Source organism: Aulonocara sp. 'chitande type north' Nkhata Bay, linkage group LG7 (assembly GCF_057382095.1).
Source record: "Aulonocara sp. 'chitande type north' Nkhata Bay isolate Kocher_YH1m ecotype deep benthic linkage group LG7, A_spYH_male_GT1.1, whole genome shotgun sequence".
Lineage (NCBI taxonomy): Eukaryota > Metazoa > Chordata > Actinopteri > Cichliformes > Cichlidae > Aulonocara > Aulonocara sp. 'chitande type north' Nkhata Bay.
In genome coordinates this window covers 27,982,518-27,999,742 of record NC_141350.1, presented here as the reverse complement: position 1 = coordinate 27,999,742, position 17,225 = coordinate 27,982,518, and the positions used below count along the sequence as shown (strand labels likewise).

The 17,225-nt window shown below is 40.0% G+C and overlaps 1 protein-coding gene across 1 annotated transcript in view; it reads left to right on the top strand.

Moving 5' to 3' along the window:
• The window catches only part of cadps2 (Ca++-dependent secretion activator 2), a 191,475-nt gene that overhangs the window by 105,710 nt on the left and 68,540 nt on the right, over nucleotides 1-17,225 (top strand). Inside the window, exon 14 of the mRNA XM_086299782.1 lies at nucleotides 11,591-11,692. Within this exon, the coding sequence (XP_086155908.1) occupies nucleotides 11,591-11,692 (102 nt within the window). The remainder of the gene's footprint in view (nucleotides 1-11,590; nucleotides 11,693-17,225) is intronic.

Sequence of the window (17,225 nt, the reverse complement as noted above, 5' to 3'; positions counted from 1 at the left end):
AAACCCCTGCAAAACAACAAAAAAAACCCCAACAACAAACAAATATAAAAATAAAATGTATAAGGGACATTCAGTGTACAGTTAACTATGATAGTGATATAGAGATATGGCATCTGGTGATGACAAGGTGGTCATTTTAAATGTTTCCATGTACATCAGGAATGGCTGCCATGCCTTAAGAAATTTGGTGGTTGAACCTGCCAATGTATATCTCATCTTTTCTAAATGTAAAAACCTCATGAGCTCTGCAAGCCACTGTTCATGTGTGGGAGGAGCTTCCTGCTTCCATCTTAAAAGTATAAGGCGCCTTGCGATAAGTGAAGCAAAGGCAATAGAATTCGAATAGCATTTTGGCAAAGTGATGTCTTGAGGTATCATCCCAAAGATAGCCGTTAGAGCAGAAGGATCATATTTAACGTTATACATCTCTGACAGAGTGTTAAATATAGACAAATCAAATCAAATCACTTTTATTGTCACATCACATGTGCAGGTACATTGGTACAGCACATGTGAGTGAAATTCTTGTGTGCGAGCTTCACAAGCAACAGAGTTGTGCAAAATACAATAACGTAAACAAGCAAAATACAAGAATGGCTACATCTGAACTAATAAATATATGTACAATATATAATAGTATATGCATTTCTGGATGTGTATACTAAATGTTTTTCTACGTGTGTGTGTGTGTGTGTATACACATATTTTACAAATTAAATAGAGTAAACAATAAATAAAATATATAAAAATATACAGAGTTGAATATGTGCAAAACAGTGGCATTACTGTACAGTATGGAGTGCATAATGTTGAAGTTCCAGTAGTGAAGCTGAGGTGTCTATGAAGTGTTCAGCAGTCTGATGGCCTGGTGGAAGAAGCTGTCTCTCAGTCTGCTGGTTCAGGACCGGATGCTGCAGAACCTCCTTCCTGATGGAAGCAGTCTGAACAGTTTATGGCTGGGGTGACTGGAGTCCTTGATGATCCTCCCCGCTTTCCTCAGGCACCGCTTCCTGTAGATGTCTTGGAGGGAGGGAAGCTCACCTCCAATTATCCGTACAGAGCACCGCACTACTCGCTGGAGAGCTTTGCAGTTGTAGGCGGTGCTGTTGCCGTACCAGGTGGTGATGCATCCAGTGAGGATGCTCTCAATGGCACAGTGATAGAAGGTCCTGAGGATGCGGGGGCTCATGCCGAATCTTTTCAGTCTCCTGAGAAAGAAGAGGCGCTGCTGCGCCTTCTTCACTGTTTTGTTTGTGTGTACTGACCACGTAAGATCCTCAGCCAGGTGTACACCAAGGAACCGGAAGCTGCTCACTCTCTCCACAGCAGCGCCGCTGATGGTGATGGGGGTGTGTACTTCTCTGCACCTCCGGAAGTCCACTATCAACTCCTTTGTCTTTGCGACGTTGAGGGTGAGATGGTTGTCTTGACACCAGTGGGTCAGGGCGCTGACCTCCTCCCTGTAAGCCGTCTCATCACCGTTGGTGATAAGACCCACAACTGTAGTGTCGTCCGCAAACTTCACAATGATGTTGGAGTTGTTAGTGGCTGTGCAGTCGTAGGTGTAGAGTGAGTACAGGAGAGGGCTCAGTACACACCCCTGTGGAGCACCAGTGTTCAGTGTGATGGGGGATGAGGTGATGCTGCCCAGTCTGACCACTTGGCGTCTGTCAGACAGGAAGCTAAGGATCCAGCTGCAGAGGGAGCTGCTCAGTCCTAGATCCTGCAGTTTCCTGTCCAGCTTCGAGGGAACGATGGTATTGAATGCTGAGCTGTAATCTACAAACAGCATTCTCACATACGTGTCTCTCTTCTCCAGGTGTGAGAGGGCAGTGTGTAGTGTCAGGGCTATGGCATCATCAGTGGACCTGTTGTGGCGGTATGCGAACTGTAGAGGGTCCAGTGAGTCGGGTAGTGCAGAGCAGATGAAGTCCCTGGCCAGCTTCTCGAAGCATTTGCTTACGATGTGGGTCAGGGCTACAGGTCGCCAGTCGTTCAATGAGGAGATGGTGGAGGATTTGGGTACAGGGACGACGGTGGCCATTTTGAAGCAGGCTGGGACTACAGACAGAGAGAGGGAAAGGTTGAAGATGTGTGTGAACACTCCAGCCAGCTGAGCCGCGCATGACTTGAGGACGCGGCCGGGAATCCCGTCCGGACCAGTAGCTTTGCGTGCGTTCACCTTCCTGAAGCACTTCCGCACATCCTCCTCAGACACAGTGTGCGCACTGACGTCATCCGCGGTGCGCACACTGTCCGGTCTCATGGTGTTCGCTGTGTCGAATCTAGCGTAGAATACGTTTAGATCCTCACACAGAGAGGCCGTGGTCTGCAGTGTGCTGGTTTTCCCACCCAATAGTTATGAAGATTGGGGCATGTCCAAAAGGTATGAAGGCGCGAACCTGTTTCTGCTTTACATCTGTTACACAGAGGGTCAGCTCCTGGATAGAACTTGGCTAACGTTTCCTTGGAGATATGTAATCTGTGTAGGACCTTGAATTGAAGGAGCCCATGCCTGGCACATATCGAAGAAGAGTGTACCCTCTGGAGAAAAGATTGCCAGAGCTCATCTGTTATAGTCATCCCAAGGTCTCTCTCCCACTGTGCTTTAAGGATGGAGAAGAAGGAGATTGAAGATCTAATAATATAGCACAGATTTCTTTAATCGCCCCTCTCTTATGACCGTTTATATTAATAATTTTATCCAAAGAAGTTTCCTCAGGTAGTTCAGGAAGGAAATCCACTCTTTACAAAGTGGCGAATTTGTAGATAGCGGAAAAAATGTTGCCGAGGAACATTAAACTGCTTCAGGAGCTGCGTGAATGAGGCAAAAATCCCATCTACAAAAAGGTCTTTGATATTTCTAAGGCCATTACTTTCCCATATTTTAAAGGCAGAATCTGTCATGGCGCAGTGGCCCGTGGAAATGGGATGGACTCAAGTGCAGATTCAAACCCGGAGGCCAGAGGTGTGGTGTAACGAAAAGAGACTTTATTTACAATGCTCAGAGGCTAACAGAAATTGCAGACTAGAATTAAGGAACATAAACTAGATGTCTGAGGCGAGAGAAAATACTGTGACTATAACTAGATGGCAGGGATAACTGGGTGCAGGTACTGTGCAGGGGAAACTGTGGCTGGCCAGGGCACTGAAACAGAGGAGAGAGCAGTCAGGGGAATCCCACAGAGGGCTGCGAGTGAATCTGAGGATAATACACTGAGCTGTCTTACAAGCTTGCAGGTGGGGGTTGCGTGGAGGGGGGAGGCAGGAGAGGTCCAGGTGGGTGCTGCATGCAATGCAGGGAGGCAGGCAGGAGAGACTGGCAGTTCCAAAATGGGGAGAGATTACCGGCGGCTGCAAACTTGTATCCAGGAGAGCTTGGTAGGTGGGTTTCAGAGGCTGACGAGAAAACAGAGGAAATAAGGTTAATACACACGATGAGTCACCAAGGAACAGACGTGAGGCCGAGAACTGACTAAAGTTGGCAGATAATCTGGCGAAGACCAGTTGAGTGCGCCGGTCATAAATACTGCTGGTATGATTGCCATCAGGTGAGGAACAACAAAGACTCCACCCAGTGGGGAGGAGCCGATGCTGTGGAAAACCACCCAGACCACGACAGAATCCATCCTGGAGGGTGGGAACATAGGATTTGAGCAGATAGGTGCTTTAATTGACATTAAGTGTAACCCCAACCTTTTCCTACATTGCACCCAGATTCTGAGCGAGTCAGACAACAAAGGGTTACGTTTATACAGGGAGTGCAGAATTATTAGGCAAATGAGTATTTTGTCCACATCATCCTCTTCATGCATGTTGTCTTACTCCAAGCTGTATAGGCTCGAAAGCCTACTACCAATTAAGCATATTAGGTGATGTGTAATGAGAAGGGGTGTGGTCTAATGACATCAACACCCTATATCAGGTGTGCATAATTATTAGGCAACGTCCTTTCCTTTGGCAAAATGGGTCAAAAGAAGGACTTGACAGGCTCAGAAAAGTCAAAAATAGTGAGATATCTTGCAGAGGGATGCAGCAGTCTCAAAATTGCAAAGCTTCTGAAGCGTGATCATCGAACAATCAAGCGTTTCATTCAAAATAGTCAACAGGGTCGCAAGAAGCGTGTGGAAAAACCAAGGCGCCAAATAACTGCCCATGAAGTGAGAAAAGTCAAGCGTGCAGCTGCCAAGATGCCACTTGCCACCAGTTTGGCCATATTTCAGAGCTGCAACATCACTGGAGTGCCCAAAAGCACAAGGTGTGCAATACTCAGAGACATGGCCAAGGTAAGAAAGGCTGAAAGACGACCACCACTGAACAAGACACACAAGCTGAAACGTCAAGACTGGGCCAAGAAATATCTCAAGACTGGTTTTTCTAAGGTTTTATGGACTGATGAAATGAGAGTGAGTCTTGATGGGCCAGATGGATGGGCCCGTGGCTGGATTGGTAAAGGGCAGAGAGCTCCAGTCCGACTCAGACGCCAGCAAGGTGGAGGTGGAGTACTGGTTTGGACTGGTATCATCAAAGATGAGCTTGTGGGGCCTTTTCGGGTTGAGGATGGAGTCAAGCTCAACTCCCAGTCCTACTGCCAGTTTCTGGAAGACACCTTCTTCAAGCAGTGGTACAGGAAGAAGTCTGCATCCTTCAAGAAAAACATGATTTTCATGCAGGACAATGCTCCATCACACGCGTCCAAGTACTCCACAGCGTGGCTGGCAAGAAAGGGTATAAAAGAAGAAAAACTAATGACATGGCCTCCTTGTTCACCTGATCTGAACCCCATTGAGAACCTGTGGTCCATCATCAAATGTGAGATTTACAAGGAGGGAAAACAGTACACCTCTCTGAACAGTGTCTGGGAGGCTGTGGTTGCTGCTGCACGCAATGTTGATGGTGAACAGATCAAAACACTGACAGAATCCATGGATGGCAGGCTTTTGAGTGTCCTTGCAAAGAAAGGTGGCTATATTGGTCGCTGATTTGTTTTTGTTTTGTTTTTGAATGTCAGAAATGTATATTTGTGAATGTGGAGATGTTATATTGGTTTCACTGGTAAAAATAAATAATTGAAATGGGTATATATTTGTTTTTTGTTAAGTTGCCTAATAATTATGCACAGTAATAGTCACCTGCACACACAGATATCCCCCTAAAATAGCTAAAACTAAAAACAAACTAAAAACTACTTCCAAAAACATTCAGCTTTGATATTAATGAGTTTTTTGGGTTCATTGAGAACATGGTTGTTGTTCAATAATAAAATTATTCCTCAAAAATACAACTTGCCTAATAATTCTGCACTCCCTGTAGGTGTATAGTTCTAATGGGAGAGCTGAACTCAACAAAGCCGATAGGCAAATTTTGCCACAATTGGATGACTCAATTTGGAGCCAAGCTGGAGTCTCTGTAGTAAAATTACTCATCCAGTACAGCATATTTCGAATATTTGCTGCCCAATAATAAGACTGAAAGTTTGGCAAGGCTAATCCACCCATTGGCCTAGTCCTCTGCATGAAATCTTTACGAATTCGTGGACTTTTGCCATTTCAAATAAATGCAGAGATATGCTTATTCAGTGTTATAAAATACTTATTGGGTAAGTAGCATGGGATACATTGAAACAAATAAAGGAACTTGGGTAGTATGTTCATTTTGATAGAATTGATGCGGCCAGTTAATGACAGTGGTAAATTGTTCCATCTCTGAAGATCTGTCTCAGTATTCTTAAGCAGCGGGACAAAGTTTCTTTCATAAAGACCTTTGTATGAATGGGTAACCTTAACCCCCAGATAGGTCACATACCCTGATTTAACGTTAAATTGAAAATCTGCAAATGAAATCTTCCTGGCTATAGAGTTGACACAGAGAAGTGCACTTTTATGCAGGTTCAACTTGTAACCTGAAATATTACCAAAACATTCAAAAATGGCAAGAGCACGGAGAAGAGAGCATAAAGGCTCTGACATATACAGCAGGAGGTCGTCAGCATATAAGGATATTTTGTGTTCCTGGTCACCTCTGAAGATGCCCTTAATGCAACTGTCAGCTCGCAGTTTAATCGCCAATGGTTCAATAGATAATGCAAAAAGAAGAGGGGATAAGGGACAACCTTGTCTCGTACCACGGAGAAGTGGGAAATAAGAAGAGAACAACGAATTTGTTCTAACACGTGCCAAAGGTGAGGAGTAAAGTAACTGAATCCATGAAATGATATTAGGGCCAAATCCAAATTTATGTAGAGTATAAAACAGATAATCCCACTCCACCCGGTCAAATGCCTTCTCAGCATCGAGTAATAAGGCAATTTCAGGGGTTGTAGTTGACTTGGTGTGTAATATGTTTAAAAACCTGCGCAGGTTGAAAAAACCATGCCTACCCTTCACGAAACCTGTCTGATCTGGAGAAATTAACAATGGTAGTTATTGCTCTAGCCTGAGAGCAAGTAGTTTCTGAGTGCTTTTTGATGCTGAGGGAAACTGGAATCACTGACACAATTTCTCTGTAGGAAAGATCTATATTTTTAAGTGTTATAATGGTCTGTCTCTCTTCCATTGTTAATTGCCTTTTTCTCGCCATTTTTATAGCTACACACTACTTTCTGCAGCACAATGCTGTTCAGCTGAGGCTCACTGATGGGTATGGTACCACAGTGTGTTCCAGCACTGCTTTTATGCAGACAGAGTGGGTTGTAAGTAATCCCAAAAAGTTGGAACACCTGTAGGAATTAGTAGCACCAGCTTTCAAGGCTTGATCAACCTCTATTGGTGCAGAACAGATTTAAACTGTTAACCCATTTTGTGTTGCTGGGGGTTTTTTTTTTTTTTGGTATAATTATGAAATACACAATATTTTTCAGTTTTGAGTAACCTTACCTTTTTTTTAACCTCTGGCAGTTCACCACTTACTTTTGTATCATTTTAAGCTATTCATTGGACTTGCCTGTAAAATATTGCCTGTAAGCCACCAATTGTAAGTTGGTTTCCAGGCAAACTAACATGCATAATTCAACCTTTTTAAATTAGATGTTAGTATTGTGAAATAAAAAAGATATGATGCTTTTATAAATGGTAAATGGACTCTTTCTTACATAGCACTTTTCTACTCTACGTGAACACTCAGGACGGTAATGTTGCTGGAAATGGTGTTGCGGTTCTTTTTTGTTTTTTTTGTTTGTTGAACCCTTATCGAAAGGGGAGCTACCAGTCCTTCTGTGGACGAGCTACTTTCTATTTTAAATTCCCTGAATTTAAAATACTCTCTAGACCCAGTCTAGACCCAGTCGGGGAGCTACCCAGAGCTCTAATCCCACACCTGTTCGCGCGATCTGAACCCTTATCGTAAGGGGAGCTACCAGTCCTTCTGTGGACGAGCTACTTTCTATTTTAAATTCCCTGAATTTAAAATACTCTCTAGACCCAGTCTAGACCCAGCTGGGGAGCTACCCAGAGCTCTAAACCCACTTAACAAACAAACAAACAAACAAACAAAACAGTATATAAAATCAAAACAGATAAAATCAGAACAGTAGATAAAATCAGTAGTTAATGTAAGTTTTGAAATTTAAGCTTAACAAACAAACAAAACAGTATATAAAATCAAAACAGATAAAATCAGAAATAGATAAGATCAGTAGTTAAATGTAAGTTTTGAAATTTAAGCTTAAAGTGTGGATTTGGTGCTTTATTCAAATGCAGCTGAGAACAGGTGAGTCTTCAACCTGGATTTAAATAAACTGAGTTTGTTCCAGATATAAGGAGCATAAAAGCTGAATGCAGCTTCTCCGTGTCTGGTTCTGACTCTGGGAACTGATAAAAGACCGGATCCAGATGACCTGAGGGATCTGGAAGGTTCATACTGGGTCAGGTTCATACTGAGAGGTAAAACTTGAGGGGGTAGGGACAAATAAGTAAATACTTCAGCCTACTCCTTTTCAAACAAATAATGGAATGATATTTTGTAATGATTGTGAAGGCACATGTTTGAAATGTTTGAAATAAAAATGAACTGAACTGAACTGAACACTCAAAGTGCTTTATACAACATGTCTCATTCACCCATTCGTACAAGCACTTTTCTCTCCACCTAAGAGCTAGCTAATATTCACACACATTTATTCTAAAGGGAGCATTCGCGAGCAACTCAGGGTTCATAGTCTTACCCGATGATATTTAGGCATGCAGAAATGTATGCCTAAATATCATCGAGCATCGAACCACCAACCTTCCAGTTAGCAGATCTTCGCTACCTCCTGAGCTACATCAGATGGAGAATAGTAGAGGCTGTTTTGCCTTTTTGGCAGTATGAAGACAACATAATATCTAAATAAGAACCTTTAGGAACCTAAAATGTATCTGTGTGCTGAGATTTGTTGCTCAGCTCCTGAGGTTTTGTGTATTATAGTCAAATATGACAAATTATGCACCAAGATAGATGTCTAATATGTTAAAAACAGCAACTCAATATAAAAAAACCACCTGACCTTCAAACTATTCATATAGTCTTGTTACAAAAAGGCAAGAGCTGCAAAACTCTACAGCCATTTTTATTTTCTGTCATCTTTCTCTGGGATGCAGATTGATTGTTTGAGCAAGATGAACAACTCAGATTACAGAACAGCTGGCAATAACTGTGGGGGCTTGGAGCCTCAGGCAGTCCCTCTATCATGCATCTTGCTCCCATCACAGTCTTCACATCTTCATTTGTGCAATGAGACCCTTGGCTTCTTCAGCATGAAAGCAAATTTTTACATGAGTGAACACACACGCCCCCCTCACAATGGCTCTGCTTTCTGTTCCCTCAGGATTAACTGGTGCTTGTTAAATAAGGTTGTGAGCAGTGCGGTGGGGGAGTTGTGATGAATTGAAAGATTTGGGGAACAACAGGGTTTACAAGTTGTGCTAACAAGTGCTGTTGTGCAAAGAAAGCTGCTTCTCATTACTGATTGAATTGAGTTGAGTGGAGCTGAAGAGTGGCACTGATGTTCTCTCACAATACATGACAACGTCCTGTTGTTATCCACCACCACCTCTGCAACTTCCACCTTCCCCGGGCTGTGAATAACACTGAATCGGATTTTAGTTAACTTTGCATGTCTTTGCTTTAAAAGAAAAAAGTTATTTAATTAATTTATGTAATTGTTTTAGTTTAAAAAAAATCTTTTTAAATGTGTTTAATTTGAACCCCTTATAAGTAACTACTGACATCTTTATTAATTTAAAAGTCTGTATTTGTAATGCTAAGTAGTTTTACTTATTTTATATTATATGAAATATTTATGTTTATATTATTCATGTTATATACTGAATTAAATTTTCTTTCCTTTTTTAAATTAAACATATTTTTTTCTACAAGAGAGCAGGTGGCACTATTGAACATCAGAGAATAAAAATATAATTTAGTTTCATTTCTCTTTTGTTTTCTTCCATCATTGTGTTCACTGGTGTCCTTTCCACAACTCTGCTGTAGAAAAACATTTTTCTGAGTAAAGTAAAGTAAATTTATTATTGTCACATTTATGCTTCTCAGGAGGTTAATGCTTGATGATTCAGTATCCGCAGTTCTGTCTTTGAGACTTTGTTGCTTTCTTGTCATGCTATTATTTTCAACTTTGGAGAGTCATGATGTGCCTTGAAGAGCTCAGCAGAGTTGTTGGTACTCAACATGCAGCAGTCATGGGCTAAACCACTGAAAGCTTTTATAAGAACAACTCATTAACAGACAACCTCCGTGCTTCTTCCCTCCGGTGCCCACAAGTGCCGTTTAGAGAGGGTTCTTTTCTCTTTCAGAGGCACAGAGAAAGCCCAGAAAGTCAAGGCTGCTTGCTCTGGGTCCTGATTGCATTTTTCCCTTTTTTTTTTTTTTTAACAAACTGCTATTCAGACCAAGGCAAGAACAGAATGAAGGCTTTAAAAGCATTAATGAAGCATTCACCAAACATTTTTTGTCAACTCTCCTGCTGACAGCCAGATGAATTGTGAGGAGCAGGACAAGTCTGAGCGTTTGATTGGTTAACTTTGAGGTTATCGTAGAAAAATTGGCTGACTGATCAGTTTGTTGTTTGTTTGTGAAACAAGCCAGAGTAAAAAAAGAAGCCAAGGAGAGAAAAAGCACCCTGACTCTTTTCTGTGGTGTTGAATTTTGCTTTTATTTCGGTTCTTGATGTTTCAGGCATTTAGCTGGTGTAGAGTTCTTAGTTATAAAAATCTTTTGCTTTTTAACCTCCTAGGACCTGGTGTCCACATATGTGGACATCACATTTTGGGTTATTTAGAACAAAATACTCAATTTTGGTCTACAAGGGCCTGATATCCACTTACGAGGGCATTATACTGCTACTGTTCTATTATTTAAACAAATATCCTCATATGTGGCTCTTAATTTTCTTAAAAACAAAAATAAGGTAAAAAAAAAAAATCTGGTAATTCTTTGTTTTTACATTCATCGGGCCCCAACCAGCCCAAATATCAAAGAGAAATTAAACATGCATGTCGTGGAAGAGTTCGGGTCTTAGGAGGTTAAGAGAGTCTTGATGAAGAATGAAGACTAAGAATTATGTATAGTATATACAGCCCACAGTTTACACAGTACTGCCACTTTCAATTCTAAGGTTTTGAATTAAGGTCTCAATATATATTATTATTTTATTATTAGTTTATATTGTTATTATTATCATTATTATTATTATTATTTGTAAACTACAACCTTGAAACACAACAACACATGAAATATTACACCATGGCATTATTTATTTCATGAAAGTATCATTAGAAAAACACTGAGCCAGTACGACTGTTTGGAAGTGTTGCCAGGAGAAAGCTTTTTTGCCTCTGCTCTGAGATCATTTATACCTGAGGTGACCTGGCACCCATCTCCATCTGGCATCCAGAAGTTGAGGCTGCAGGACAGTAGATGGATAGTTGTCTTTTTTAAATGGAAGACAACTTAGTCATGGTGATACTTATTGTGCTTACTTTATTTATTTTCAGCTTTATTTTTTTATCTTGAACATTTTACTGTCTTAATGTTGGTAAGATTTTGCAAAAGTATTCTTCCTGATCTCCTTTTTTTTTTTTTTTACCTGTGAAGCACTTTAGCACTTTAGTTTCATGCTGAGTTGAGTTAAGGAGACTTCTTTTAGTATTGTGCGGTTCACTTACTACTAGGGTTAGCAACCAAAAGTACCAATTTATATTTAAGAAAAGATGTTGATTTGCATTAAAATAAACCCTTTCACAATGCTAACCACATTGTAGAAGGGAAACAACAAGCTTAGCTTTCAAGCTTCAAGTTTAGTTTTATAATGTATAGTGTAGTAGTTTACATATTTGCTTAGCAAGTAATAGGTCCTTTAAGATTGTGTCAGGAAGGGCATTAGACATAAGACTCAAATGTCAAATCAAGCATGCAGAGCTACCCCCTGTGGCGAACTCTGAACGTAGCTTTTTACATGAAATCTAGACTCCACGATTCATTATCAGTTGGTCATGCTAAAAACGCCAGCTGCTTCCCACCGTCAAGCAGTAATTTGTCACCATTATGTAAACATGAGTCTGTCTCTTTTTTCCCCTCTCTCTCTCGTTCTCATCAGGCCTGATGGGATAGGCACAGTGACCATGGAGGAAAAAGTGCAGTTTGAGGCAATCAGAAGTCGTCTCATTGCTCTGCTGGAGAACCAGATCACACATTTTAGGTATGTAACACCTTCATATTGAAGACCAATAGAAGTATATTTGTTTCTGAAGACTTATTTTTTCAGCTAAAACTAGAAAGTGTCAAGACTTATGTGGTCATGAAATTTCTGTCATGGAAGTCATGGAATTTAAAATTGTAATCAAAACCTTCTGTGTGGATGAACTGTTCAATGTCATTTACATAGAAAATTCAGATTTCTGTCCTTCTGCCAAAAATCAGTGTTGATCTTTTATTTTAGACTTTGTCGACTTGTTTAAATATTAGTTTCATTATGGAAAGGGGAACCTGTGATATAGAGACAAGATTATGTTTCTCAGCTAGCTTAGGTGCCCATCGGTGTCTCCCAGAAGAGCTAGAGTCACTTAGTCAGACAGATTCTGTTTAAGTGAGTTCTTGATTTAGCTTGTCTAGCAGTATTCAGGGGGGGGGTGTGGCCTGTGAAATTGAAGTCAGCTTTCCCAAAATAATGTGGTTCATCATTGTTAACTTACATTAAATCATTAATTAACTATGATTAATTAGCATTTTGTATTTATTCGGGTAATATTTGTCTAATGTTAAAATTAATTTGAAGATCTCAAATATGTAAGTTCGACAAATATACAACATAAAACAGAAAAGAAATCAGTAAGGGTGAAATACTTTTTCACAAGATTTTATATGACTCACCAGACATTGCATACATGATTCACATTTGAGAACAAATTAATTTTTCACATGTAACAATCACATTGAAACACTGATACTCCTTATTCATTAGTATATGAATGCAGGTTTGTCATTATTTTCCCTCATGGTTGTAGGTATGTCAGTGCAAGTCAAAAAGCTGACCCAGCGGCTTTTTGACTTGCACTGATATAAATTCGAAACAGTACCAATAAGAAACTGTAAATGATATACGCTGCACAGTCTCGTTGGAGGGAAGAGTCACGGATCCTGATAATGAACTTGAGACACAGAAGGAAAACAGGCAATCTAGTTGTTTGAAACCTGGCTTCAGAAGATGCTGGGCCTGGAAGCTAAACAAAGAACTGACAGGGCTCAGCCTTGGCCCCCTGATGAAAAACGACAACAATCTACTATCATCAAACTGCACAACGTAAGTGACAAAAGCAGAATGCAATCAGCGGGCAGGGAGAAAGGCGACCTGTCGTTTCAAGGAAGCAAGATTTACATTGCCAAGATTGTTTAACGCAGGTGAGGGGCCAGACGGCAATTTAACGGGGCGCGTGAGCACCCTATAAAGAGAGGAAATACAGTATCCGTATATATTTCAGTGTTCTGAGTGAAACTCAGTTGCAGTTGTTTGTGATAAGGAGATACGAACAGGCTATGCCGATTTTGGTTTTTTTTCTTTTTCTTTGGAGGTGCACTGCATTACAAAATGAGTAAGCAGTGTTGGACCATACTAACACATTAGTATTTTAAGAATTTTATTATTTTTGTTTTTCTCTTTGTCTCTCCCTTTTTTCTTTATGTTGCTTTTTTTTTTATTCTCAAATAATTCTTGACTTACTGTGGTTTGCATTCATTGACACTGCCAATTGGCCAGGGTGTGGGAGTGTGTGGGGAACTAACATCATGAGTGGGATACCCCTGCTGGCGGTATATGGTTCTCTCTTTATGGTGGAGGGACGGATCTTGGCTTCACTTGCTCAAGAGGTCATAATTCCATTCTGTGTTTATTTGTTTCTGTTCTTGTGGGGTCTTGTGGGGCTGTTCAAAGCTGGAGTTTGTGGTTGTGGGTGGGTTATTAGGGACAGTCTTTTTTACACTGCATGTGTGCTATGCACCAGTTCTTGTGTGTGTGATTACTAATTTCATAATCACATGAAAAATAATACATATGAGTGATATTAAAATTCTATCACTTAATCTGAAGGGCATCAACCATGTCGTCAATATCCTGTCACTCCTTAAGAAAGAAATGGCAAATTTTAAGAAACTCATTTTTCAGATCTGGACCATAGTAAATTGCAAAGGAGCTAGGCTGGCATCATATAACTCAAAAAGCATGGGAATTCGTTTTTTACATTGCTGCCCTCCTTAACACTTGACAAAACAATAACTATTAAGGAGGGCCTGTATGTACTTTTATGTTTCCCTCCAAGAAAATGTGTGAATCTCTTTACAACTTGTATGTCGCCCTCCATAACTTTAGAATAGACTTTTTTTCTCTCCTCAGAAATGTCTGACTGATGATATTCTTTTGTTTTTGTCCTCCTCTTGATTATCAGTTGTGGCTACTCTAACACTCTTTAGTGAATTAGGCTCTATAACTCGTTAAAAAGTCAACTTTAGTCAATCTCAGGCCACACTACTGGAAATGTGGGGGACAATGAACAATATTCCCTTCAGTCGGTCAGTATCTGGATTTACATATTTAGGAATTAAAATATCACCAAACATGTGGACCTGTGGAAGCTCAATTTTCTTCCAGTTTATTGCATGCAGTTAAAATAGACCTTGAATGATGGCATGAATTACCACTTTGTTTCGTATTTTATACTCTCTGCAGATGCATCCTCTGTACTTGCCGAAGAAGAAAATTCAGGATACAGAAAAGGCCGTCTCTAATTTTATACGGGATGGCAAAAAACCTAAACAGAGGCTTAGACTTTTACAATTACATACAGACACGGATGCCTAAAATTCTGTTGTACAACTGGGTTTGCCATGCCTGCTGTTTTTGGTCTTAGCTACATGCGTATTTTAAAAGGAATCATGTATTAATTCGTGGAGTTGTTCTCCACACTCCCCATGGAGTCTGGTCACTTGTGATGTCCGTAATAGAAGTCCAGTGGTAAAGCTCAATCCTATTTTATATGACAGCATTAATGGTGGGACAGGGGGATTCATGTACTTGGAGACCTGTTTGAAGATGAGCCAACAGTTGTAGGCAAAACTTCCAAAGGAACGCTTCTTTGGATATTTGTCTTGGAGCACCTTCTGTATTCTACTCCCTTCTCTTTCTCCTCATAAGTGGGTAAAGGATTTAGGCACAGAATATGTAAGGGATGACAGGCAGGTAGCTATAGTCCTGATCAAATCTACCTTCATATGCAACAGACTGAGAGAAACTCAGTGTTAGATTCTTCATTCTGTTGTTTTGCACAAGATAAACTGCTCTCGCTCTCCTCTGCACATTAAGTGCTGTTCATATTGTCACTGCTTCTGGGAGTATAAATTGATTTCTAGGTTCAGGTCATCTATTTCAGAGGAACTTGTTGAAATAATAATGCCTGTAATTGTTAAGTTGATGGCTGTTGCTAACTGGTTAACTTAAAAAGACATACATAAATTGGACTACACAGTAAGATTGTTTATTATTACTATTGTAATCATTTATATTCTTATTACAATGTGTGGTTTTCTTAATCTATGATTGTGGATTTGCCAACTATGTAGATGGACTGTCGTGGGAGGGTGGGGGTGTTAAAACTTAATAAAAAAAGCATTTAAAAATAAATTGACAAAAACAAAAAACAAAATGCCGAAAATTTGTAAAACAAAAATAAAAACATTATCTTCATTCTCATAAATGAAAGCAGTCAGGGTATTTTTAGCACCATCGGCAACATGCAACAGGTGCAAGACATGTATTGATGGCAGCTGATGAGACCTCCCTGAATCTGCGTGCTGCCATTCAGCAATGCCGCTGCTGTTTGAGCACATTGTGAGGATGGTGTGAAAGCGACAGCCCCAAGACCTTGAGCAACACTCATCTGAATGGACCTGTGCCATTAACTGTACTGAAACCCATCTCTTTAAACCCTTCATGTCTGAGAGGGCCCTCCATCTGGCTCCAGAGAACACAGGAGGGGCCGGGAAGAGGGGGTCGATCAGCAGGAGTCATTACTAACTCACCTAAACAAGAGGCTAATGCTGATAAACAATGGCCAAGACAAGGCAGGGATTATGCAAATGTCACCCAGAAAAGAGATGGATTTCCACAGTTTGGTTTGGATTAAGTCAGAGTTGTTAATGTCTTTTAACTTCCTTTCACTATAAAATTTGTCCCCGTACCTACATTGAATCACTGATAATCAGTCCTACTCCTCCAGTTTCACATTTTTCAGGCAGACCACCGTTTATTTTATTTGAAAAATATCAGCTTTTTGTTAACAAACTGAAAATTAGTCTGACAGTCTGTAATTTTAGTGTAAGTTCTCAGTAGGCTTCAGTGTGGCTGTCTGAGTGAAACCTGAAAATCCCTGCAGTCTCTTACTTATATTGTCTGGTCCAGTACATAGTAATGCATAGTTACTATTTGTTGTTATTGTTTTTTTTTTATTAAGTGCATGTGGGATTCATAGTTTTTGGAAAGCAAAACAGATTGCTTAGACAATATTTGGATGATGAAATGAAATAAAATCAGACATGAAAAAGAGCTTTTCATGTCTGAGACTGGAAACGATCTCTCACCTTTATTAGCACTGTCATATCTACTGTCTCAACCAGAAAAACAAAGGAAATTTTAACTTACATCATGCATCTGTAGTGCTTCAACATTGGAAGAGGTTGGAGTGGATGAATGGGTCAGAAAGATGATAACATGATGCTTGTACCCTCATGTTTTACATCACTTCAGTAAAATTTCTCTTTGTGAAGGTTAATCAGAGAAACGCTGTTGAAACTCCCTTAGTAGATGTCATAACAGTAAATGTGCTGTACTAGTGCCATCAACAATTAAATATCTTTCACATCATCAATTTCTTTCCCTTGTGTCATTTAAATTTATATAAGGGTCGTTCTGTCTCAGCCCTGTCAGCCAAGTTTTAGAACATTCTGTTCATCCCTCCCCCATTTGTGTAAAAGCTCTGTGGTCGGGGCGCCGGTTTGGCTCAGTGGGTGAGCAGGCAGCCATATGCCGCATGGCCAGAAAGTAGCGGCCTGGGTTCAAGTCTGACCCGCAGCCCTTTGCAGCGTGTCTTCCCCTCTCCTTCCTCCACTTTCCTGTCTGTCTTTATTGTCTCTATTCATTAAAGTCAAATTCCAAAAAACTATTTAAAATAAAATAGACATTTATGGTCCAAAGAGGATTCAGTTAAATTTTAGCTTCAAATATCAAATACTTTTCAAGTCTCTTGAAAAATGGTCCATCCCAGATTGAAATCTGTGGATATGTTTGAACATGAATACCTCAAAAGCTATTACACTATTAAAAATAAAAGCACAACATTTTCATTGGTTTTTTAAAAATATGTTAAAAAATATTAAATATATAAAGATACAATTTCACAGTTATCATTACATATGCTTAGAAACTTTGAAGATTTACCATAAATAGTCTTGGTTTTTTTTATAAAATTTTTACTATAGCACTTAAAAATCCTCGTTTTCCCATACTGACTAAAATAGAATTGACTGACTAAAATTCTGCCGATTTTCTCTTTAATCAGATATCTCATATTCACTCATTTAAACATTATCACCACTTATGTCTCCTTTCTGTCAGAAGCTTGCTTGCCGATGCAGATAAAATACGTATTTATCAAAGACATTTCAGGCCTTTTGAGCATTTTGGTCTT